Genomic DNA, 25,896 nt, shown 5'->3' with positions numbered 1-25,896 from the left:
TTGGGGGTTCTGCTGATCTGGTGTATGTTGGATTGGGAGGCACACTCTGTTTGGTTTTAAAGCAGTGCAGAGCAGCATTTTGGAACTTGTTGATATATGTGGCTGACAGGACATTTCTGAGAGCCAGTGGCTGGTGAGCAAAGCAGCTGTGGGTGCAGGCAGGGTGCAGAAATAGGTGTGCAGGCTGTTGGGGTCGTGCAGTGCTGTTTGGCCAGGTGGTTTTCAGAGGAAGGTTGAAGGCTGTGCCTTTGGAGCACTAGGCTGGGCTCTGACAGAGTTAGGGTTAGATTTCACATCCAAAGGTGAGAACTCAAACTCCAGGCAAACTTTGGGATAAATACTGTTTTAGCTAGCTGAGAAGGGGCTGCCTGGGGCTGCTGGAGTCCCCAGCTGGTGGCTGTGTCACTCTGGCCAGTGACAGACCCTGCCTGGAGCTGGGCTTTGAGCTGCTGCTGGTCCCAGGCCTTTGGGTTGAACAAAGCCCAGCTCTGCTGAGCAGGGTGCAGCAGGCAGGAGCTGAGCTCAGGGCTGGGACTGCTGGGGACCCTGACAGGCAGGGATGGCACGGGAGCAGCAGCACTTTGATTTCCTGGGCACTGCAGCAGGAATTCTGCAGCCTGTGGTCTGCAGGCAGTGCCAAGCCTGGCTGCTTCCCTGGGGTGGCTCACGCCTGGGACAGGGGCAGCAAGCTGCACGTCACTTCTGCTGGTTTTTGTGAGCTGCAGTGTTCTGCCCAAGATACCCATTCCTGCTCTGAAGCAACTTTTATTTTTGCTTGAACCTTGTGTGTTTAAAGTGCCAGGCTCAGTAAATGGCACATGAGAGCACTGAGGAGTTCTGTTTTGTGTTTTAAAGGCAAATAAAATGAGAAATGGTTTCTAAACCAGGTAGTCCTGAGCAGCAGGCACCCTGATGCTCTGCTGGGGTGGATATAAACTTCAGAGCAGTGGGGAGCCTTACCTGGAGTGGTCAGCAGCCCCTAACAGCAGATTAATGTGCAAATCTTTATTAATGTGTGTACAAGCATGTCAGGGCACTGGGGAGCAGGGCTGTGTCAGCAGAGCTGGGTAATCCAAACTCGTGTCACCTGGACCTTGCTTAGCCTTGCTCCTGGTTTGGCTGGTTCTCCAGTGTTTCAGAACACAGGACAAATTTCTCTGTTACTACAGACTGGCAAAGCCTTTAATGATGTAACACTCCCAGATAAATAAAGAGGAGCCATGAAATGCACACTGTCAGAACAACTTCATGAAAAATAATGTCAGGCACCTTGAAATGAATCAGGGAAATCTGGTTTATCATCATGCTTCAGCTTTCTTAGCAGAAGTGAAGCGCTTTCCAGAAGAGTGGACTAAAATAGTATTTATTCCAAAGTTTGCCTGGGGTAGTGGTTTGAGTTCTGACCTTTGGATACGAAGTGAGAACAAATAGTGTTGAAAAATGTAAATGATTAAAACAAGCTGGCCTTCCCTAGGAAACACTTGTGTCAAGTTTATCCAAGAAAAGGGCTTGGTAATTGGATAAATGTTTTACCATGGAAGAGATAGTATTTGATTGTGATGTGTAGATTCTCTCGCAGTGTTTTTTGTGTAATTGGTGCCTTTGGAATTCAGGCATTTTCTAATGTTAGCAGAAGTACAGAGGAAGTGGAGGCTGTAAATTCAGCATTAACGATGTAGCTGTGCTCTTCTCTGGGGAAGGAATGGCAAATTTTGAAAGGAAACTTGGTTTAATTAGTCTTCTGTGAATGGATATCACTTTCATTTTCATGAGATGACAATACAGCGTGAAATAACAAATCTGGAAAGTGTTAGTACTGGGACCTGAAAGTTTAGATACTTGCAGGTTTTTCATTCCTGACTTTTCCCTTTTTTTTAAAATGAGCTGACTGTAAAAAGCTGTGATTAGGTAAACCTTTTACTGAAAGCAACCAATTTTGGTGTAGATAATTGCTGCGTCTGTAACACCAATTTTGTACATGAAATACATTTTGTCTTAAAAGCTGATTTGAATTTTCTTGGGACTAGCAAGAAAAAATGCCTTGGTTTTGGCAGTGTTTCCTTGGTGAATTTGCTTATTTGTAGAGACCAAAATTACTTGTTTTTTTGAAATGAAACGGAGATTTTGCTAATAGGCAGTAAGTGTTCCAGCAGCATCTGCAGTTCTGTCCTTACTGTGGGAAGTTCTCTGCATTTCTGCTCCTGCCCACAGCAGGTTTTTACAGCCAGGCACAAATTGAACCTGTGGTTTGTGCTGTTGAGAAGTTTCCTGGCTTTGCTCAGTGCCTGATGAGCACAGTGAGCAGTGAGATCAGTGTGGGAATGACTGAGCCATAACATGAGTCAATACAATTCAAGCACTTAAGGTTGGGGACTTTTTTCCCTGAGTTTGACATAGTAACAGATCCCTACAGAATTTATTCTTCCAAGCAGTCAAAACACACTGTATTTGCTCCTTTTCCTATTGAAATCTAACAAAGAAGCCAAAAATCAGATTTCCATTTCCTGGTAATAAAGCTATTCCTCCGAGATTAGAGCTGGGGATGGATTTTTTATATATATGTATGGCAGTTCCTGCTTAATAATTGAATGTTCTTTGGTGTCTAGTGTGCTGGTGTGTGAGTCTGTGAGACAGAGCTGATTTGCCCTGTGTGTTTAACATCAGACTGCTGTCACTGGCTTCAAACTGCAGCCCCAGCCCGGGCTTGTAGTTAAAACTGGTGTGAAAGAGTTAAGAGCAGCCCAGGGCTGTCAGGTTGTTGGGAAGCAATTGCCCTTTCCCGGTGCAATAAAGCAGTTGTGAGTGTGTGTGGAGATGGGGTGCAGGCTGGGTGCACATTCTGTGCCTGCCTTTGGCAGGAATTGCTTTGTCCCCTTTGTGCTGAGCTCATCCTTGGCACATTCAGAGCATGTCCAGCATTTGCCCCTTGCAGCTGGAAGGGCTCAGCAGCACTCCAAACCCAAACCTGACAGGGTTTCACCTCGGGGCTGCTGCCTTGCCTCTTCTGGGTTCAGTGGGAGGGATGCAGGAGCTGCAGGGCTTTGACAGCTCCATCCCTTGGTGTTTCTGTGCCTGGCATGAGCTGAGGTGGGCTTTGGGAAAAGCCACTCCCCGTGCTCAGTGTGTAACTCGGGTAGCACATGGCCAGTGCTCCTGTGACCTTTTTAAGATAAAAAAATCATGAAGTTTTAGTCTTTAGTGCAAAAAATGAGATCTGTGGTTTGAATTACTGTAGTTTGTGACTACAGTAATGTGAAAAATAAACACAGCTGTGATTTTAAATCAGCCTAGGTCTGGTTTACCTTGGGGTTGGTAGTTGCACTGGAACTTGGGAGGGTTGGGACCTCGTGTGGCAGGTTTGTCCTCTGGTACCTGTATTTGCCCTAGGAAGATGTACAAATGCACACCTCCATGGCTTGGTAAAAGCAGTTCCTGTGGGTTTTTAGGGCATGGAGTCAGCAATATAAATGGGAATGCAGCTGAACATGCACATGCTGAACTTTAGACTTCAGCTTTTCTACCAAACCCTGCTGTATAAAGTTCTGTTCTGGCACAAAACCTGACTGGATCCACGCTTTTGGCTGGGCTCTTCTCTTCTCAGGGCTTGCTGTGGCATCTGAGGTGCCAGAGGCAAATATAAAAATACAGCCCTTGCTCTGCTCCCTCCTGGGGGACTGCCCAGTGCTTCAGGATTTCAGGAGGTGGCAGAGTCCTGGCAGGGAGATTGTTCAGTGCACATCTCAGTGTGAGTGCAGAGAGTTGCTGGGGATGGATTAGAGGTGCTGTGTCTGGTTAATAAAATTCTGAGGGCTTTTTCTGCTCTGTGGAACCTCAGTGGGATGGAGGTGGAGCTGCTGTGGCTCTCACGGGACCTTCCATGGAAGTTAAAATGTTCTACCTGTTCTTGTCAGGCACATAAACAAGTGCTTCAGCCCTGGAGAGTTGAGGAGTAAAATAAATAATAAAAACTTCCTCGTGGTTACCTTATGGACAGGGTTGAAACTTTCCTGCCTCTTCCAGCCTAAACAGTGCTTGTGACAATTTCAGTTTATTTTTGTTTTGGAGCATGATGTGTGAGGAAGATCGTGGTTATGTTAGGGGATTTTTTTGTCTACATTTATATGGGGATTTTTTCTTAGAACTCTTGCTGTGGTTTTTGCTTTGTTTGGGGTTTTTGCTTTGCTGTGTTGTTTTCTGGAGGTTTTGGTTTGGTGGGGTTTTTTTTGTCCCTTCTCCAAAAAGACTGTTATGGGAGGTTTTAAAAAAACTCTGAGCAGCAAGTATGGAGTTATCCCTGTCTGGGAAGCAGTGGACAAAGAAATAATGTACACAGCACCAGTGGGAAATAATGAAAAGTTTCTCACTTGGCTGTTGGACTGAGAGCTTGAGAAATACCCTTCTAAAAGTTTCTTTTTTCTTGGTCTTATCCATACCATTAGATACTAAAATGCTCTACATTACTTCTTATTTCATGTTTGGAATAAAAAACAGTAGATAACTTTGAGAAGAGTTTTGAAATGTCACTTCTAGCCAAGTTCATTCTGATTCAAAGGCCAGATCAGCATATGTGAGAAGCAGTCAGCAAGTAATAAATGTGGGCATAGCTGTGTGTGTTATCTCAGGGGAGAGGCTGGAGGAGGCAGGAGAAAGCTGCCTCATCCCTCAAGGGCTGCCTGCATTTCATTAGTGCCCAGTTGCTTGGGCAACTGGCACCCAGTGAATTTCCCTGGGTGGGGTTTTGGAAGTGGCTCTCAAGTCAGCCCCTGCTGAGGTCAGTGTCTCAGAAAGCACTGCTGCTGCCAGGGCATCCTCACTGCTGCTGCTGCTGCTGCCAGGGCATCCTCACTGCTGCTGCTGCTGCCAGGGCATCCTCACTGCTGCTGCTGCTGCCCTCAGGGCATCCTCACTGCTGCTGCTGCCAGGGCATCCTCACTGCTGCTGCTGCTCTCAGGACACCCTCACTGCTGCTCTCAGGACACCCTCACTGCTGCTGCTTCACCTGCAGGGACAGGAGCTTTTCCCTAAAAGAACTTCCGTGCATCACATCCCTAATGAATCATGTGATTTATTGCTGAGGGATCACAGGTTTTCATTTGAAAGAACAAGGAGCTGTGGTAACCCCAGCTTGTTGTTGTGGGAGTAAGGAAGGTCTTGGGAGGCTGTCCTTGGTCAGAGATGGGTCAAACACTGCTCTGAGCAGTTCATGGGGCTCTGCTCAGTCTGCTGTCTCCTCCTCTACAGGCTGCAGGTTGCTTTATTCAACATTTCATGTTGTTTCAGACCTGGTAGTGGGTCTAACCTTAAAGCTTCACCTTGAGAACAGAGTCAGGAGTTTCATCTTGCTTCACTTCAGGGAAATAGGAAAATAGCCTCCATTTGGAGGCTGTTTTCAGTAGGAGACATGGCTTGTGTGATCTTCATTTGCATGTCATGGAGTACTGGTGTGCCATTATGAGAGCTGGGAAGGTTTTCCTTTTTTTTTTTTTTTCAATTCTATTTCCTGTGTAAGGCCACAAACCCAAACTGCTGCCACAGGACCTGTGCCATGTCCTGCTTTTGCTGGTGGCAAGTGATGAGGTGTGGTGGTACCACGGCATGAACAAGGCCACCAATTTCACCAATTTAGTGCTTATTTGCACTGGTTACTCTGTGCTTAATGGCTCAAGGCCTTGCTCTGCAGCCTTGTTCTCTCAGCAGCTTACACGATCAGCCCAAGTGCAGGGATCCAGCTCGTGCTGCCCCAGCAGCTCCTGCCTGAGCCCCCCTGCAGTTCAGAGCCTTGCTGAGAGCCCTGCCAGCAGAAATGATATTAATGGCTGAAGCGTGACCACAGCCAGAAGTTATTTCATGCAGTGTTAAAGTATTTCCTCCTGGTGTAGATTAGAAGCAGATTAATCACTCAGAGCATTTCTTAATATTTTTTTCTTCTTCTCATGGAAGATGGGGCCAGTGGTGAAGCCCCTTTCAGTGGGCAGCTGGGCACTGATGGGGTCACTGCTGTAGCAGAGGTGTTGCTGTTTGAACAGAATTTTTTGGAATTGAAACACCCAATGTGTGAGAGCTGACAGCTGGTTCTTTTTTAAAAAATAGTCCCTAAAATCTGCTCAGGAGCTCGGCTGGTTGTAGCCTGGGAGCAGTGGTGTGGCTGCAAAGAAGGTGAATTTGTCACTTGTCTTTGAACCCACGTTCTCTTTTTTTAGAAGGAACCTCTCTGACTTCAGAAAAGCGAGCCAGACTGAAGGGAAAAGGCTGTGAAAGTGCACTGAGCAGCACCTGGAGGCCTTGGGGCACTGGGAATTGGTGTTTGTGGGGTTGGGCAGCGTGGGGCTTCTTTGGGAAGCTCACCTCGGGCAGAGGGATGTGTGAGAGACTCCCAGGTGCAGTTCTGGGGTGAAAATATGTTGGAAGTCAAAGGCTGACATTGACAGCTTTGGTTTCTCTCACTTAAGGTCATGCAAGAGCTCATATGATCCCTTGAAACACAGACCCCCTTTGCAAAGACCTTTTAACACGTGTTTGGAGCCCTTGAGCAGGAGCCCAGGGGATAAGGACTCTTGGGCAGGACTGCTGCTGACCAACTTCTTTTCCAGCAGCACATCTTTGTCTGACAGCTTTGTGCTTACTCTTCCTGGCACAGGATGGTGTCTGTTTGCTTTCAGATCATTTTCCTGCTGCCTCGTGGCACAACCTGCCCGTGCAGCAGAGATTACAGAGCAGAGGTCAGCCTTGCCCAGCCAGGTTTTACTGCTTTAAATCCTGGGCATTTCTGTGTTTGAGGTTTTACTGCTTTAAATCCTGGGCATTTCTGTGTTGGAGGTTTTACTGCTTTAAATCCTGGGCATTTCTGTGTTGGAGGTTTTACTGCTTTAAATCCTGGGCATTTCTGTGTTGGAGGTTTTACTGCTTTAAATCCTGGGCATTTCTGTGTTGGAGGTTTTACTGCTTTAAATCCTGGGCATTTCTGTGTTTTCTGGGCGTGCAGGAAAGGAAGCCAGGTGTAATTGAATCCATCTCAGTTGTTAAGGCTCTGAGCTGATGGGGACCAGGCTGCAGCCAGGCTCTAATGTGAGCCAGGGCTCAGGCCTGCATTTCACACATGAATAAGCACACTTAATCTCCTGATTAGAGCGGGCTCTGCTCTGCCCTGGGCTGGGCAGCAGCTCTGACGTCTGCTCTGTCATTAACCAAAATAAGCTGCTCCTCGGAGAAATGAGACCAATGGCTGAAATTAAAGGCAGCTTCTCCAGACAGAAATATCATCTGTCTTCATGCTTATGCATCAAGTGTTTTAAAACAGTGGGCAAGAAAAAATGTCCTCTTAATATCTCTTGCTGATCCTGATAACCTTGTGCCATCCTCTGCCCTTTGGCTGGGAGCAGGATTGCTTTGTTTCCTCTGCTAGGGAATTTTATGGAGCACAGCTTTAGTTAGTCTTACAGATAGTCTCTAAATCTCAGGATGCTGCTTTCTTTAGAGAGAAATTGCTTTAATTATAGGCACGTTTCCCTGGGAATGTCTGGTCAGGCAGCTCGTGGAGGAGCCCACCCTGCAGTTACTCTTCCCTTTGGAGAAGCTCAGATGCACAAGTGTGTCTGCAGTTAAATAAAACAGCTCGTGTGGCTGAGGACCAGAGGTTTTGCCTTTCCTGCTCAAAGGGGTTTTCCAAAAATAACCTGATCTAGTTCTCTTTGGGGTGATTTAAATAACTATAGTTGGAGCTTTCTGGAGGATGAAGGGATTGCAGGGGACAGCTGAGTGTTCAGCCATTTAAAAATGAAACATCCAAATGAGAAAAGCTCAGCTAAAAACATGCAGGGAGGGACAGTGTGGTAGGTATTTGTAGACAAGTTCCAGAGATGGAGGCACCAAAATAAAATTTAGAATGGAAACAGGAATTCCTTGAGAGCTGGAGATGAGTTGCACTTGCAGAGCAGCCATGGGCTGGTTCTACAAACACACGTGAATGTGGTCAGTGTGGGGCAGAATTCATTTCTGTCTTAAAATAAGTGACCTGCAGGCAGCCAAGGGTGATGTCCTGTGCCTCCAGTAATCAGGCATCCCGTGAGACCAGGGCTGCTCTGAGAGGGACTCGTGGTTCTGTTCCATGGTGGATTCCTTCCTGTTACCTTGGCTGTTACTGTGGGCCAGGAATTTCTCTTTATGCTTTGATTTCTTTGTTGGTATTTCCCAGATCTGAATTTACAGCACTTTGGAATGTTTTTATTTCACCTATTTTAGTAACAATACTGCAGACTTCTCTTTTCTTGCCTGTCAGGAAATCCATCTGCATGCTTTTTCAGGGTTTACCCTTGCTGCTTCTCAAAGTCTGTTCAAAACAAATTGCTGTGTAGAACAACAAGTTTTTGTTCAACTTTTTTTTTTTCCTGTTTGAAATGTTGTTAAGCAACCTCATCTTGCAGATGTTTTCGTGGCTCCAAATGACTTCAGGTTCCCCAGATAATTGTTCTTGTTTTAACAGCAGCTTCTGCAGGTCCTGTGGGCATGTTCTCCCCTAGCAGGGGAGTTATCCTGCACTACAGGAGGGAGTTATCCCACATTATCTGGTCATTTTTTAAAGTTCTGGTTTTTAATGGTGTGATGGGATGGCTGCTCCACATTTCTCAGCCCTGTGTTGTGGTAATCACTTCCATTAAGGCTGAATGACTTCAGAGAAGGGTAAATCCACGGCTCATATTTATTGTCTGCTTGCTGCCATGTGCTCTGAGCACAGAGGCCATGAAAGCAGCTCTGAGCTGACAGCAGGAGCTCGGAGCAGTGCAGTGGGCTGGGAGTGGGGGCTGTGCTCCCCTCCTGCCCTGCACTGGGCTCTCTCTGCTCCTGAGTCACCCCAGAGCCCCCAGCCCCTGGGAAGGTTTGGGAGAGGCTGCCCAGGGTGCTCTGTGTGTCACAGCCAGGTGACACCTGAGCAGCAGCCCTGTCCCAGTGAGTGTGCAGGCAGCCCTGCTGTTCCTGCCTTCCTCCCCAGGCTCTGATGGCTCAGAAAGCCTGGCTAATTGATCTGCTAATTTTGGCAGTGCAGAAACTTCCCAAGACTGCATTGGTCTTATGTTGCTGCTCTTGAGCCAGTGTGGAGGGAGAATGTGGCTTTTTTGGGATTCCATTCCTCTCATGGGAGCCTGTGGGGAAAGCTGTCCAGAGGCAGCTGGTGGCACATCACTGCTGTGGATGTGGTGCAGAAACTGCCCATCCATTTCTGGAGGAGGTGGGAGCTGATATGTTCACATCTCCTGCCCAGCCCTTCAGTCTGCTCTCTGCTCAAAGCTGACTCTTGTAGAATTTCACTCCCAGTCCTCACTGAATTCCTGACCTCTCACAAATAGAAAGTTGTTCTGCTTGTCCTCCCTATGCCCACGAGAATAACACAAAGGGAAATGTTACTTTGCTTTGGGTCCTTAAAAATCCTCAGGACTGCCTGGGCTTCCCTGGCAGTTTCCTCTTGAGAGGGTGACTGCAGCCACAGCAATAACCTGGCCCTGTTCTCTCAAGAGTGCAGGGATGGTTCTGCCTGTCAAATCCTGCTTTGCCTGTTCCTTTGAGTTGTGTAGCATCGGGGTTGTGTTGAAGAGAGGGTCTTAGGATCTCACCTGAGGTGTCAGCCTGCCTGTCTGGAGTGTCCCTGGAGTGTCCCACAGCCCCTGGCCCCAGGATCTCACCTGAGGGGTCAGCCTGCCTGTCTGGAGTGTCCCTGGAGTGTCCCACAGCCCCTGGCTCTGGGTGATGCCACCTTGCCCAGCCAAGGCCATGGCAGTGTGGCTGGAATGTGCAGGGGAGCTGAGCCCTGGCTCAGAAATGTGAGATCCCCTGTTGGCTGTGCTCAGGTCAGGTTGGGTAAACAGCAGGGTGCAGGAGAGGTCAGTGCCTGGCATGGGAAACACCTGGAGCTGTGTGCCTGGGCTGGCAGTGACCTCCCAGCTGGGAGGGGCTGATGGAGCAGGGCTGCCTCTGCCCCCTGGCCTGGGGATGGAGGGCACAGAGCCCAGAGGGAACCAACACCCCTGAATTCATGGACTGACAGGGCTCACAAGGGCTGGGGGCTGTACAGTGTCACTCACAGTGACCAGGGCTGGGTTTGTGTTATAAACTCCAAAGCCAGGGAAGGAGATAAGGGAGACACCTGATAAGGGGCACATCAGTCACTGGAGAGACTCCTAAGGGCTTTTTAAGACTTTGAGCAAATCTTTTATCCCAGCAGGGTCCCGGGCTTGTCCCCTGAGCATTCCAGAATAGGCAGTGGGACCCTTTCAACACCCACTGGGCACCAGCAGGATTGGCACAGAGGAGGGAACTGAGCATTTTTACTGACTGGGGCATTCATGTTCTGGGGAAAAGGTTTTGTGTGTGTCTGTGTACTTCTGGCAGGGAGAGATCTGTGTTCTGGCTCTGTGTGTGCTGCTTGGCTGGGACATTCTGTAGGTAAACCCAGCAGGATCTGGATTTTCAAAGCTGGGGTGATTGTCTTTAGTACAGTCTCACCCCAACAGTGAAAAACTCTCCAAGAATAGTGGGTAAAATTCTGGCTGTACTCCCTTTTCCTTTTTTCTTACCTTTCCCCCTTTTCCCTCCCCTCTGCTGGTGTCTGGGGTTGCCCTCAGGCTGCACTGCTGGTGTGTTGTCAGTGCTGGCAGTGGGAGGGGATGGATGGACCCTGGAGTGGGGAGTATTCTGAGGGTGTCCCACATGAGCTCTTCATGCCCTGGTCCCTCTGAATATCTGCAGCTCCTGTTTGCCATGGCAAGCAGGAGATAGGGGAGGAATGTGGGAGAAAGTTGATGACAGCTGTTCCCAGTCTCCCCTGAGAGCTGAAGGTTGGAGGTGAGTGCCTGCCCTGCAGCTGGGGGGCTTCAGCAGGGTGGGCTCTGTGGAACCTCCTGCTCTGAGCTGGGTGTTAGGGTCTGGGCTCCTGGGCTCCTGGAGTTCAGCTCTGCTTCTGTTTAATTGGTGTCATTTCTCACAAATGATCTCAGAGCTTTTCTTAAAGCAGTTCTTAAAACCTTATAAATAAATGGGGAAACCTTTATGGGCTGTTTTCTCTGTTCCTTTTTTTTTTAGGTTTTAATCCCTTGCACTTTAACTGAGTTGAAATTCTTCCTTGACATCAGAATTAGAGAAGCTCTGTGGCAGGAACTCCAGCAGTGGCAGCACCCAGTTCCTTTAATCTGGCATTTGCTGAAAACAGTGCCTTTTTATCTGGCAATATGAGACTAAAGGCTTCCAGAAGAATGGTCCTGTTGTGTTTATTAAGACTGGTGACACATGACCAAACAAATCCTGTTAAAAGATTTATCTGTCTAGCTTAAATAAGAAAAAGGAGCTCTTCTCCATATTTTTAGTTGCCCTGCATTCTTAGATGCCTTCCTGTTACAGTCCTGTAGCATTTCTGGTGGAATTGCTTTCACATTGTCTTTAAAACCTGACTCTTTAATTCTGGTTAAGAGGTTTAAGTACTTAAAGTGCAGAGTGGTGCTGTATGTGCCTCTTGCTCTGGCAGGGGTTTCCAGGTGTCCAGACAGAGCAGCTGAGGAGCAGGTCACTTGTGGGAGCAGCAATATCCTCCTCTCCAGGCTGGGACTGGAGTGTGAGAAAGGTTTTGTGGCTGTAAAAAAAGTTGAAACTTTAATTTGAGCTAGATTGAAAATGCTGGGGGGTGTGGGGAAATGAACCAGGTGAATATGGGGTAATGATCAGTTGAAAATGATGATTATGAACTTCTGCACTTGAGATTATTAGATGAAGTTAAAGGTTAAGTTGTGCCTGCTGGATTTCTCCAAAATCCTGGTGGGAAATTCTTGTTTCCTCATCACTGGAGACCTGAGCGTTTTACCAGGAATATCAGCATTTGAATATGATGGGCTGTGGTCAGAATCTGCATTTCCTGCTCCTAAGCAGAGAATAGGAGAATTTGGTGAGTAACTCTGCAAACACATTTTTGGCTCGTGTTTGATCTCTAAACAATTCAGGATAAAAAAGACCTTGCAAGTCTGAGAGCAGAGTGGGTGGAGATAAAGAGAGTGCTTGTAATGAACTTCTTGAGATGGCCATGTCCTGAGGCTCCAGTTAGAAAATAACAACAAAAGATCTTAGGGTGTGATTGCAGTGAAATTAACGTCTTTCCTCACTTTTTCCAACTTTCATTGAGCAAATAATGGGCAGGGGCTGCTCCCCCTCTCCTTTGTGAGGCACACTCAGCTGTTGTGAAGTGGTTGTTGCCTTTGGGCTTCCATGGCTGTTCCCTGGATGAATTCCCTGTGGAGGAGAGGGAATTTCCCCCCAAGGCAGTGACTGCCTGCAGCCCCTGGTGCTGTGCCCAGGCTGGGGCAGGGGGACAGGAGCAGCTGCCAGGGAAAATGCCCAGAAAGCCAAGGGTCAGAGCTTGGCCAGCCCCAGTGCAGATTTTAGTGCTGCCCTAGTCCCAAATCCAACATCTGTGTGATTGCTGCCCAGGGCTGGGTCAGGCCAGGCTTCTGCAGGGAGCAGGGAAAGCTCCCAGTGCCCCTGTGCCCTCTGTCCTGGTGCTTTGGGGTGCCCTGTGCCCTCTGTCCTGGTGCTTTGGGGTGCCCCTGTGCATTCCTGCTTTGGGGTGCCCTGTGCATTCCTGCTTTGGGGTGCCCTGTGCATTCCTGCTTTGGGGTGCCCTGTGCATTCCTCTTTGGGGTGCCCTGTTCATTCCTCTTTGGGGTGCCCTGCTCATTCCTGCTTTGGGGTGCCCTGTTCATTCCTGCTTTGGGGTGCCCTGTGCATTCCTGCTTTGGGGTGCCCTGTGCATTCCTGCTTTGGAGTGCCCTGTTCATTCCTGCTTTGGGGTGCCCTGTGCCCTCTGTCCTGGTGCTTTGGGGTGCCCTGTTCATTCCTCTTTGGGGTGCCCTGTGCATTCCTCCTTTGGGGTGCCCTGTTCATTCCTGCTTTGGAGTGCCCTGTTCATTCCTGCTTTGGGGTGCCCTGTGCCCTCTGTCCTGGTGCTTTGGGGTGCCCTGTGCATTCCTGCTTTGGGGTGCCCTGTGCATTCCTCTTTGGGGTGCCCTGTGCATTCCTCTTTGGGGTGCCCTGTGCATTCCTCTTTGGGGTGCCCTGTCCATTCCTGCTTTGGGGTGCCCTGTTCATTCCTCCTTTGGGGTGCCCTGTTCATTCCTGCTTTGGGGTGCCCTGTGCATTCCTCCTTTGGGGTGCCCTGTGCATTCCTGCTTTGGGGTGCCCTGTGCATTCCTCCTTTGGGGTGCCCTGTGCATTCCTGCTTTGGGGTGCCCTGTGCATTCCTGCTTTGGGGTGCCCTGTGCATTCCTCCTTTGGGGTTCCCTGTTCATTCCTCCTTGCACAGAGAGTGGCACAGGTGCTCAGCCCACTCAGCAGCTGGATTGGTGACTGCTGTCGAGTCAGCAGAGGACTTTTCACAGTGCTCACATCTTGGTAAAGAGTTTGGAGCAGCTTCCTGTTCTGTGGTGGGTGAAGAAGGAATGTGTGAGATGTGGGTTTTTCCTGGTACAGCTACTCTGGAAGTTCTGGAGCTGCTTTATTCTTAGACAAAGTAGTCAGTGCTTCACGGTGATGTTCGCTGAATCCTGCCAAATCTTTTGAAGTTGAGTATTTGGAGTGAAATCGACTTGGAAATGTGATATATTTACGTAGGAAAGCAATGGCTGTGAAAATTATTTTTTATGGGATGCCCTGAAATGGGAGCTGGGAGGAAAGTGGCCATTGGAGTGGAAATTTCACAGATGAACAGGCTGAGCAAAGCGTGGCACACACTGCTTCTTGCCCAGCCCTCCAGTAAATGAAATAATCTGAACGTGGTGTTTGTTTATTCAGTGTTACTCCTCTCTGCAGAACTGTGTTGTGCAAAGAAAATAAACCCAGGAAAAAGGATCCCCGTAGTAATTGTAACAAAAGCCCTGCAGGGCTTGTGTGGAGTGCTTCCCCCCGCAGGCTGCCAGGGTTTGCTGTGCTCTCAGGACAGGCTCCACTGCTGCACCTGCCGTGTCCTTCCAGTGGCAGTTCAGCAAGGAGCAGCCTGCACTGGCATTGGGGCTTTCTCAGAGTTGTGTGCACAGCTCTGGCTCCTCCAGACTTGCACAAAGCAGAGGGTTTCAGGTGCAGGTGAAATAAATCAGGTTGCATTATCCATCACTTACTGATCAACTTTTTTTTTGTCCTTGAGACAGGAACTTTAAAATCATTTTGCCTCTAAGTTTAGAGGCGTGGGGTGGTTGGCATCTTCTTAGCTCTTCATCCTGAGGCTTCAAGGAGAAGCCCTGGAGCTGGCCAGGTTTCAGACTTGCTCCTTCTGTCATTTACTACCCATCCTCAATAATGAAATGGTGACTGATGGGGATTTTTTAAATTGGAAACGATTTCAAGGGGGAAAAAAAAGGACATTTTGCACTTGCCAGTCCAAGGAAGGTGCTTGTGCTGCAGTTGTGCCAAAGAGGGGTGTGATCCTTTCGCTGAGGTGATCTTGCTGTGAGCAGCAATAGAAATAACCCAAGCTTTGCTGCTGGGGAATTCCCTCCCCTCTGGAAGTGTAGGAGGTTTCTTCCTGGATCCCTGCAGGCTCTCAGCATTCCCTGGCAGGCTCACCGAGGTGTTCTCCCCTGCCATCAGTTCCATCCCATCCCCTGGGAGCTGTCAGAGCTGCTGGGGGCAGAGCAAACAGCATCCCTGCCTCCCTGCCTTCATTTCCGTCCTGAGCCCAGGCACAGCCTCACTGCAGCAGCAGCAGAAGCCATTTGTCCCTCCTGTCTGTCTGTCTGTCCCTCCTGTCTGTCTGTCTGTCCCTCCTGTCTGTCTGTCCCTCTCTCCTGTCTGTCTGTCTGTCCCTCTCTCCTGTCTGTCTGTCCCTCTCTCCTGTCTGTCTGTCTGTCCCTCCCTCCTGTCTGTCTGTCCCTCCCTCCTGTCTGTCTGTCCCTCCCTCCTGTCTGTCTGTCCCTCCCTCCTGTCTGTCTGTCCCTCCCTCCTGTCTGTCTGTCCCTCCCTCCTGTCTGTCTGTCCCTCCCTCCTGTCTGTCTGTCCCTCTCTCCTGTCTGTCTGTCTGTCCCTCTCTCCTGTCTGTCTGTCTGTCCCTCTCTCCTGTCTGTCTGTCCCTCTCTCCTGTCTGTCTGTCCCTCTCTCCTGTCTGTCTGTCCCTCTCTCCTGTCTGTCTGTCCCTCCCTCCTGTCTGTCTGTCCCTCCCTCCTGTCTGTCTGTCCCTCTCTCCTGTCTGTCTGTCTGTCCCTCTCTCCTGTCTGTCTGTCCCTCCCTCCTGTCTGTCTGTCCCTCTCTCCTGTCTGTCTGTCTGTCCCTCCCTCCTGTCTGTCTGTCCCTCTCTCCTGTCTGTCTGTCCCTCTCTCCTGTCTGTCTGTCCCTCTCTCCTGTCTGTCTGTCTGTCCCTCTCTCCTGTCTGTCTGTCTGTCCCTCTCTCCTGTCTGTCTGTCTGTCCCTCCCTCCTGTCTGTCTGTCTGTCCCTCCCTCCTGTCTGTCTGTCCCTCTCTCCTGTGTGTCTCTTCTGCTGCTCCCACTGCTCCGAGGAGCAGCAGGGACAGGAACATTGAGGGCTGAGCTCCGTGCAGGGCTGAAGGAATTTCCAGTGCACGGGATCAGGGACTCCTCAGCTGACTTCTCAAAAATCAAACCAGCCTTTTTCCTTCTCTGATGTGGTTTGAAAAGCCTGATGCATGAACAGTCAATGTTCTCAGGTCCCTGCCTTTCAGACATCCTACACCCTGGGGTAATTCTGAGTTGCACCATGTTGTAGCTTCCTGGAAACTGAGGAACTGGATGTGGGCAGCTTCAGCATTATTGGTGAATTAGGGGAAAAAAAAAGATAATTTACCTTTGTGAGTTGTGTGCCTCCTTTTTGAAATACCCTCCTTTCATGAAAGGTCCTGTTTTTATATATGGAAAAGCAGATTTCATTAGTGCTGTTGTAACTACTGTGGTTTGGTTTGGTTTCAATTAATTAATTCCTGTAATCTGTGGATTACAGGTTAGCTCTATTTTTGGCAAAGCAGGGTAGGGGCAGGACTTGCTGACAGATTGCCCTGGAAGTGGCAGATGGCATCCCTTACCCTGTACCAGCTTTGTAGGGCACGGCTTGTGAGTGGTGGTGAGATGTGGAGCAGTTCTGCCATTTGCTGAACTCCCTCATTTGCTTCCAGAGGAGAGCTGGGGGCTCTTTGCACTTGTCCTCTCCTAAATGTTTGCTGGGTTTTGGTTTTGGCACTGGCACGCTCCCTGTTAGCTCCAGCCAGAAAGTGGTACCAGTTCTCAGCGGGCACTCCCCTCCCAGAAGTTATTACGTGTCTGCAGCAAGCTGAAGAATTGTTTTAGGCATTGAGGGATCTTTTTTGGGGATGGAGGTAGCTTCAAACATTTCACAGAAATGATTTCTACAGTGGCTGGAAGTCTTCAGAAGGCTGCTTTGTATTTTGCTGCTCGTGCTTTCCACACCGAATTGCTTTAGGATGTGGGGTTTTATTCGGTTTTAATTTTTATCTTAAGAAATTGAAGGAATTTGCAATACTAACTTGGGCTTTTCCCTCTTTCTCTCCCCTCACCTCTTCAAGAACCTTTTAAAACGCCGGGGTTGTCGGAGTGGTTGAATTTTTCCTGGCTTTGCGTGAGAAATTCAGAAGACTGAAGCCCAGGCTCACTGTCTACCTTTCACGGAGGCCCAGCCGTGAGAGGACAGAAGAAGGCACGTGGCGAATCATGACAGCGGACAAGGAGAAGGACAAAGAGAAGGAGAAGGACAGGGACAGGGACCGGGAGCGGGACAAGGAGCGCGACAAGCGCGACAAGGCGCGCGAGAGCGAGAGCTCGCGGCCGCGGCGCAGCTGCACCTTGGAGGGAGGCGCCAAGAACTACGCCGAGAGCGAGCACAGCGAGGACGAGGACAACGACAACAACAGTGCCACCACCGAGGAGTCGGCCAAGAAGAGCAAGAAGAAACCCCCCAAGAAGAAATCGCGCTACGAGAGAACCGACAACGGCGAGATCACGTCCTTCATCACCGAGGATGACGTGGTGTACAGGCCTGGAGGTAAGGGGCACCCCAGAGTTCCATCGGGCACCCCAGAGTTCCATCGGGCACCCCAGAGTTCCATCGGGCACCCCAGAGTTCCATCAGTCACCCTGGAGTTCCAAAGTTCCATCAGTCACCCCAGAGTTCCATCAGTCACCCCAGAGTTCCATCAGTCACCCCAGAGTTCCATCAGTCACCCCAGAGTTCCAAAGTTCCATCAGTCACCCCAAAGTTCCATCAGCCTAGAGTTCCATCACCCCAAAGTTCCATCTGGCTCATTTGGTGCTGGCTCTGGTGGCCCAGGACTGCTCCCTGTGCTCCTGTAACTCCTGGGAGCTGGAATTGCCCCTGTCCTGGGGGCTCAGAGTGCTCCTGGGGACTGGAGTTACCCTTACCCCTGTCCTGGGGGCTGGAATTGCCCCTGTCCTGGGGGCTCAGAGTGCTCCTGGGGACTGGAGTTACCCTTACCCCTGTCCTGGGAGCTGGAATTGCCCCTGTCCTGGGGGCTGCTCCTGGGAACCAGAATTACCCGTACCCCTGTCCTGGGTGCTACTCCTGAGGGCTCAGAGTGCTCCTGGGGGCTGGAATTGCCCCTGTCCTGGGGGCTGCTCCTGGGGGCTGCTCCTGGGGACTGGAATTTTGCCCCTGTCCTGGGGGAGGCTGCAGCCTTGTCCTTGCAGGCAGATGTGGGTGTGCATGGAAAGCTCCTGGCTGTATCTCGTGGTATCTGGTTTGTGGGAAGGAACTTAGCTCCCCTCTGGAAAAGAGCCACCCTTTTTGCTTTCTGCTGCATGAATTGTCTGTGTATCACGTGGAATCTCTGTCCCTGGGAGGTTGGAAACTAAATTGGAAAAGGCATTAAATGCTTCACTCCCACTTTGGAGCGAGACCTGCCCTGAGCTGGGGGGATCCATCCTCAGCCTTCCTGGCAAGCTTTTCTGGGAATCTCTGATTGCTCTGGGAAACAGGACCCAGAGGAGGGAGGAGCTCAGAGCTGCTCTGGCACTGGTTTCAGCCCTCCTTCCTGGCTGTGCTGTGCCCAGCTGTTGGGCAGAGCAGCGTTGGGATCAGGGGTGTCTGGGCACAGCAGCAGCAGCTTGCAGTGTGCTCTGCATGCCTTGGATGTGCCTCTCAATTCCCTCCAAGTTCACAGGGAGTTTTTAGGCTCTCGTGGAAGGTGTCGAGGTCTAACCTGTGGCTGCTGACAGGGAATGTTTTTTCAGACTGCCCTTGAAATGAGATTCCCCAGGTCCCATTTGTGAGTCCAGGCCTCCCTGTGTGTGTGCAGAGCACTCAGAGTGCTGCCTGGAGTGTGTTCCCCCCAGTGTGGGGTCGTGTCAGGCTGCTCTGCTGGCAGCACTGCTCAGGGGCCCTGGCAGGTCGATATCCTGCAGTGACACTGCTGGGGCAAAGCACAGATGGATTCAGGCTGGAAGTGGGGAGCCAGGGAGGTCAGATCCCCTCTGGCTTTCCTTGGGGAGCTGCTCAGCTCAGCTCCAGCAGTCTCCTGGCTCAGCTGGGGATGTTTGAGGTGCTGCTGCAGTTTGAGTGGCTGGGAGTGCCCAGGTGCTGGTGCTGTGCGTGGGGCAGGTCCGGCTGGGACGTGCTGAGTTCCATCCTCCTCCTCCTCCTCCTCCTCCCACGGGAGCCCTGAGCACTCTGGTTTGCTCTTACTCCACCAGCATTAGTCAGAACAGCTTCTCTCTTGGAGTGCTTCAGTTTCAGCTCGTTTCATCCATCACTGCAAAGGAGCTGCTTTTGCCTTGGTGTCAGGAATATTTGTTTTTCAGCAGGGGCAGCTGGGAGTCTGCGGAAGCGTCAGCTTTGGTGGCAATCTTATTTTCAGTGTCAGAGGATGAAAAATAATTCAGAATCTGTTGAGAACAGCTGTTGTGTGGGCCCAGGAGTACAATGTGATACACTGGCTTTATTGCAAAAAGAGTTTGCTTAAAATGAAGATGGGAAATCAGTTTGTGGTGTCAGTTTTATCCGTGGGAGGATGGAGCAGTGGCTGTGCTGATCTGGAGGAGGCTGTCCAGGGAAGGAGCAAGGAGAGCCATGCTGTTGGTGATAGTGGGGATATTTTGTAGCTGTTCTGTAACTTAAACCCTGCTTATGAAATTTTACATTTTGTTAATAGTAATCAGCAGAAGAGATGTACCCTGGCAGTGAAACTTTTCTGTTGTGTTGGCTCTCTGTGCTGTTGGAAAACTTGTCTTGGAAACTGCTGAGAGTGATGAGAACAGACCTGAGCTCAGCTCTGGAGAGACCTGGGCGTGGCTGGAACCTGAGCTGAATACACCCATTTGTAAATTTGATTTTAAAGGGAATTTCTTGTCAGGAGTGAGATCTTGGATCCACATCCCTGTGCTGGAGGTGTTCTAAACCAATGTGAGCATCCACTGCAGAAGGAGCTCTTCCAGCTCCTTACATACAGGGAGATGTATTTGTGGTTAAGGGTGAAAATTGCAGAAATTTTAAGAGGGATTAGAGAGTTTAAATTAATGAGACACAGCAAGGATTAGAAAGATGAAAATTAAAGGTGTGTGCAGGAGGGATAACTATCTTCAGCTTACATCTTCTGGGCTTTAAGGAGTGGAAATCCTTTCCAATCATTTGATTCTTTCTCTTAAGTGCTCTCATCTGACGTGGATGAAAGTTCAAGGTCTGCACTTCTTGGTTAAAATCTCATTCTGTGTTTACCCCATTGCTGTAGAGTACTTAATCCAGCACTTAATTCTGCTTTTTTTCCTGTGCTGAGCTCAGCAGCTGTACTGGAGTAATAGCAAATAAACTGTAAATAAACAGATAATCAAGATCATTGAGTTTTTTTCGAGTGAAAGGTTTCACTGTATTGTTACCATGTAAAACTGCTCTTATTAATTTGCATAGATATAATGAATGCGTGCACAGCTTTAAATAATGTATTAAAAAGAATTGAGTGGGGCTTAGACAACACTTTGCAATTAATCTTCTCTGCTTTGCTGGAATCACACAGGCCTAGCCTAAAAGCTTGTTGGCCCAGTTCCCCATCTGTCCTCTCAGCTTCCACACCCTCCCTCCCATTTCCTTCCAGATCTGCTCTCTGGGGTTTTCCTTCTTCTTTCCCTTGCAGTTCTCACCTTGCTGTTGTCACATTGCCTGTTGGAGTGGCATTCATTTTTGTTGCACAGTGGATATTCAAATTTGCTTTAGGCTTCCCTAGCCTAGGGAGATGGCAGTGAAAGAGAGTTGTGTTAAAACTGGGAGTTATTTTTTTTTTCTCCTCTTGGATTTCAGTTAGGGAAGGAAAATCAGCATGAAATGATCTTTCTCATGCAGACTGATCCCCTCTATGTCCCTGGCTTGTGCCCAAACCCACCTCAGGAAGGGCTGGGATTGAATGAAAGCCACGGGATGGGTGCTGAGGATACTGGTGCTGCTGGGTTCAGTCTGGCTTGGTTTGGAGCCTGGCAGAGCAGGTGACTGTCACCTGGAGCTGGGGACAATATTGCTTGCTTTGCCTACGTAGAACCATTTAAAAGGATCTGCAGGAATTCGAGGGATTTGTGGGGCTCTGTTGCTGCAGTGCCATCAGTGGCTGCACAGGCAGCCCTTGGGCAGGAGGTGAGGCAGGTGAGAGGCTGGAGTGCCTGCTGAGCCTGCAGGAGGGGCTGGGGCTGGGGAGGGCAGCTGCCCTGCAGTGGCACATCTCATTTTCCTGCTCTGACATGGCTGGGCTCTGCCTGACCAGCCAGGGGAAATGGGAAATGCTGCCATGTGTTCTGCTTTGGGGTGCACAGATAAAGCCCATCCCCACGCTGGTGAGGTGAGGTGTGTCACACCAGCTCTCCTAGGGACACAAAGGGAGGGAGCTCAGGAGCCCCACTTGGTGTTGGGGGTGGCCTTGGGGGCAGCAGAGGTTCCTGAGCTCTCTTGGTGTGCTCGAGGCTGTTTGGAATAAATCAGTGAGGTCCTGCAGTCCTGTGGTGCAGGTTTGGTCTGCTTGTCCTCGTGTCCCCCCACTGTCCCTGAGGAGCTCTGGGAGGCAGGAGGGGTTTCCATGGGGATTTGTGAGACATCTCTGAGGAGCACTGGGGCAAGTCTGGCACCTCCAGCAAAGGTTTCCTGTGGCCCTAAAAGGGCAGGAAAAGCCAGTTAGGACAGGCACACGTGCAGCAAAGCTTATCTGGGCTAGAGGACAAGTTTCAGACTAACTGGTTATTTCATTAATTTCTTTTATCAGCCTGGATTCTTGTTCCCACCCCTCCTCCCTTTTCATGTGCTTAATTGAAAAAACACCTCCGAGGCAGGAGGAGCCCTGGCAGGAGGTGGGGGCTGAGCAGCCACGGGGGCTTTGCTGGCAGTGTGGCATTTTGGGGACACAACTTGGGTGAAAAGGTGTTTGCTTTGTACAGATCTGTCAATGAAGCATGTGTGGATGCACCTTACAGGGAGAGCTGTGCAGTGTTGTGGACATGCTTGAAAAGTGCAGGAAAATAATTGGTGTGGGAAATGATGTAGCTGGGGGCCTGAGCTGCAGAACAGTTGCTTTTATGAAATTGGGAACTGCAGAGTACAATTAGCTGTCATTAATTTTGTTGAATAGAAATATGTTCCATTTATTGTACAATCAGGAGCCAGGCTTGAATGAGTTTAAATAGATGAAATCTAAATTATACTGACAGTCCATTAAACAGCAGCAAAACCCCTTAAAGAAAATGGATTCACTATGATACCGGTTTATAATAAAATCATTTGCCAAATAAGAACTATAGTCCAGGCCCTGGGAATACTCCTGTGAGCTTCAAATGAACACAGTAAATTGGTTGAGCCATTTATTGCAGAGCAGCTCCTGGTTCCCTGACAAGGAGCCAGCAGTGCTGCCTGAAATCTGCTCAGCAGGAAGTGCCACTGAAAGATCAGCCTGGCAATTTGTTTGTTGTCAGCCACGGGGGGAGGAGAGGCATGCACAGCTCCCACCTGGGAGTGCCCAGCTCCCACCTGTGAGTGGGGATGCCCAGCTCCCACCTGTGAGTGGGGATGCCCAGCTCCCACCTGTGGGTGGGGATGCACAGCTCCCACCTGTGAGTGGGGATGCACAGCTCCCACCTGTGGGTGCCCAGCTCCCACCTGTGAGTGGGGATGCCCAGCTCCCACCTGTGAGTGGGGATGCCCAGCTCCCACCTGTGGGTGCCCAGCTCCCACCTGTGGGTGCCCAGCTCCCACCTGGGAGTGCCCAGCTCCCACCTGTGGGTGGGCATGCTGCTGGAGCCCCAGCACAGGTTTGGCAGTGCCAGCCCCCCTGGCTGCCTTGTGGGTTTGTCCCTGAGCCCCTTCCCAATGCACTGCTGCTGCTGCTGCTGCTGCTGCAGGTTTGTGTCAGTGCTGACCTTTGTTTGCAAGGGCTTGGCACTTCTCCTGAGCCTGGGGTGCAGGCAAGTTCACATTTCAGCCTTTAAACCCACTGAGGGCTGTAAATGTTGATTCTGATCCTTTGGGAGGTACCTCTTGCTCATTAATGATCTGTGACTGCTGGCACCCTGCTCCTGCTCACATTTCACTGTTCTGGGGTGCTGAGGGCTGCTGGAATTTAACCCAATTCACATTTCCCTGTTCTGGGGTGCTGAGGGCTGCTGGAATTTAACCCTATTCACATTTCCCTGTTCTGGGGGTGCTGGAATTTAACCCAATTCACATTTCCCTGTTCTGGGGGTGCTGAGGGCTGCTGGAATTTAACCCAATTCACATTTCACTGTTCTGGGGGTGCTGGCATTTAACCCAATTCACATTTCACTGTTCTGGGGTGCTGAGGGCTGCTGGCATTTAACCCAATTCACATTTCACTGTTCTGGGGTGCTGAGGGCTGCTGGCACTTAACCCTATTCACATTTCCCTGTTCTGGGGGTGCTGGCATTTAACCCAATTCACATTTCCCTGTTCTGGGGGTGCTGGAATTTAACCTGGAGCACCTGTGAGGGTCCTGAGCTCCCACTGGCTCTGGCTCAGAGCAGTTTCTGCAGAAGGGGCCAGGGCTGCCAGCTCAGGCTGCCTCAGGGGCTGGCACAGGGCTCTGGGACCACTGAGCCTTTTCATTTCAGGCACCAGGATGAGGAATGTAAATATTCCTTAATTCAGGAGAGAAAATATCCTTCCCCTGCTGGTGCCACAGCTCGAGTTCAGAGTTTACACACGGCTGTACACACATGCAGAGTGAGCTGTGGCTGCTGAGACCTGGTGGGGAGGGATTGTAGATCATTCCTTGACACAGGCTTTCAAGGAATGGCCTCCCTGTGGAAGTGTGTGCTGTGCAGAGAGCCCGTGGCTTTGTTCCTTGGATGATGGAAGTGTTGACTCATTAGGATAAACATGAAAGGATTCTAATTGTGAGGATGGTTACTACAAAACCTGCAGCACTTAGGCTGCTAAAGGTTCAGAAAATGGAGCTGGCTGGGTGCTTTTCAAGAGAATTTGTTAGGTCCGTGCACTGAAGCTCTAATTTTAAAAGCAGCTTTTAGTGTGGGAATATGAATGTAACCCTTGAGAAGTAGGGCACATCTGGTGAGTGTCAGGAGCCCACAGGCAGAGTGACTCTGTGCCATGTGTCAGGGAAATGCTTCATCTCCAGTGGGACGTTTGACACGAGATGGGGAAGTGAGCAATGCTCTCCTGGCTCAGGCTGGCAGGGAATCCAGGGGCTGTGCAGGGCACTCAGCATTTCCTTACTCTGCTTTGCAAAGCGTATGGAAAGCCCTTTTATTTTTATTTTTATTTTTGTTAATTTCCTATCAGAGCATTTTCTGCTCTGTCATTGCTAAACTCAGAGACTGAGCACATCAGCTGTTGAACTTGTCTGAGTTTTGGGTGGCTGATGTGAGTGCCTCTGGGAATATTCTCCTTTTCTGAGGGGCATCTTTTGAGTTCCTATCATCCCCAGCATTGCTGTGCACCTGGATAAACTTGTTTTTCTTATCTGCCTGGCCTGTGGTGCTTTGGAGCCTTGTACCTGGATGTCATCATTGTTTTGGGCTGGGCAGGCAGCCAGCAGTGCCTCCCTCAGTGCAACCCAGAGTGAGTTTTTATCCACAGGAGGTGCCACAGCCCCTCACTCTGTGCCAGCCATTTCTCAGGGATGCTGGGCTGGTTCTGCCTGCTGCCTGGTCAAACTCTGGAAAATGAGGCTTGCACAGCCCACATACCAAGGGGAAAATAAAACAAAAGATCTGGCAAGTGATGGTGCTGTGTGTGAGTGGATCTCTCTCAGTGCCAGTGAGTCCCCCAGGGGCTCTGGAGGAGCAGGATGTGCATGGATGGTCCAGCTGGTCCTGAGCAGGGACTGCAGCCTTGGCCAGCCAGGAAATCTGGGATAACAGGGCTGTGGGAATGCTGGGATGGGCTGGAATTGCTGGAGCAATTCCTGGTCAGCCAGGAAATCTGGGATAATGGGGCTGTGGGAATGCTGGGATGGGCTGGAATTGCTGGAGCAATTCCTGGTCAGCCAGGAAATTTGGGATAATGGGGCTGTGGGAGTGCTGGGATGGGCTGGAATTGCTGGAGCAATTCCTGGTCAGCCAGGAAATCTGGGATGGCCAGGGCTGTGGGGATGCTGGGATGTGCTGGAATTGCTGGAGCAATTCTTGGTCAGCCAGGAAATCTGGGATAACGGGGCTGTGGGGATGCTGGAGCAATTCCTGGTCAGCCAGGAAATCTGGGATAACGGGGCTGTGGGGATGCTGGAGCAATTCCTGGTCAGCCAGGAAATCTGGGATGGCCAGGGCTGTGGGGATGCTGGGATGTGCTGGAATTGCTGGAGCAATTCCTGATAACCAGGGCTTTGGGAGTGCTCAGATGTGATGGAATTGCTGGAGCTTCCCAGTGAGCTGGATTTGAAATGTGTCTTACAGAACTCTGAGACTCTGGAGGTTTTCTGTGGAAACCCAGAAAGCCCATGGGAAATCCCTCCCAGGGCAGTGGAGTTTGTTGTCCCTGCTGTGTTTTGAGCAGCAGCTCCTTATCTGTGTGTCAGAGGGGTCACCAGGACGTTCCTTTCAGTATGGGCTTGGCTTTGGGCTTGGCATCTTTCTGTTCAGCAACTGTTCTGTTCAACAGTTGCTGTTCTTTCTGTTCTGAGTGAGAGTTTGCTGAGCTCCAAGGTCAGGATCATTAATCAGGCCCTTCTCTCCCATCCCTGCCGTGTTTTCATTCCGAGGGCACTGCTTTTGTTGTAGTTGTTGCCAAGACTGTTTGGAACACAACAGACCTTGTGTTACAGCAGCCTCGGAGAGCGCAGTTGTCAAAAGCAAACAGAAATAATTACTGTGTTTCTGTCTTGTCAAATGTAATTCGAGAAAGCGCAGGCCTTCCCTGAGGTAAATCTAATTTAAGTTTGCTGTGTTTCCTCTGTGATTGGTTGCCTTGGTTTTCTTCACAATTAGAAGAGAAAATATGTTGGTGCTCCGTTCTTAATGGCAAGCTGACCACGAAAAATCTGATTACTTTCCTCTCTTATTTTGGTCTGGTTCACAGGCTGTGACCTGGTCATTGTTATTAACTCCATCCAGAGTGGTCTTTAAATTCCTTTCTTTTTGTTTTCCTAGCAAAATGTCTATTCAAATCAAAGTTAATTTTTGTGCAGTTAATTCCCTTATTTATCATCATAAATAGTTTCTATTTTTAGATCACGCTCAGAATAAATTACACAATATGCAAATGCAATGGTGGCTCTTTCAAAGTCTAAGCTGTATTTGAATTTATCCTGTTGTTATGCTCTTTCTTGGAGGCACAGAAGTTAATGCCCATTATTGTAAAATCTTGTGTTTTTAAAGATTGCGTTTATATCGAAAGCCGCCGGCCGAACACGCCCTATTTCATCTGCAGCATTCAAGACTTCAAACTGGTAAGGAACA

At 49.8% G+C, this 25,896-nt stretch overlaps 1 protein-coding gene across 7 annotated transcripts in view; it reads left to right on the top strand.

Moving 5' to 3' along the window:
• RERE (arginine-glutamic acid dipeptide repeats) overlaps positions 1–25,896 on the top strand; it is a 169,535-nt gene that overhangs the window by 40,348 nt on the left and 103,291 nt on the right. For 6 of the 7 annotated variants that reach the window (XM_059866831.1, XM_059866830.1, XM_059866826.1 and 3 more), the window contains exons 2-3: positions 16,554–17,029; positions 25,816–25,886. In XM_059866831.1, coding sequence (XP_059722814.1) covers positions 16,699–17,029; positions 25,816–25,886 — 402 coding nt within the window. In that variant the 5' untranslated portion in view covers positions 16,554–16,698. Of the gene's footprint in view, positions 1–16,553; positions 17,030–25,815; positions 25,887–25,896 lie in introns of those variants that run through there. The other variant, XM_059866832.1, reaches the window with a different exon arrangement.

The sequence above is a fragment of the Haemorhous mexicanus genome, chromosome 23 (assembly GCF_027477595.1).
Source record: "Haemorhous mexicanus isolate bHaeMex1 chromosome 23, bHaeMex1.pri, whole genome shotgun sequence".
Classification (NCBI taxonomy): domain Eukaryota; kingdom Metazoa; phylum Chordata; class Aves; order Passeriformes; family Fringillidae; genus Haemorhous; species Haemorhous mexicanus.
Note: the sequence above shows the minus strand (reverse complement) of the source record. Positions and strands in the feature narration are given on the sequence as shown.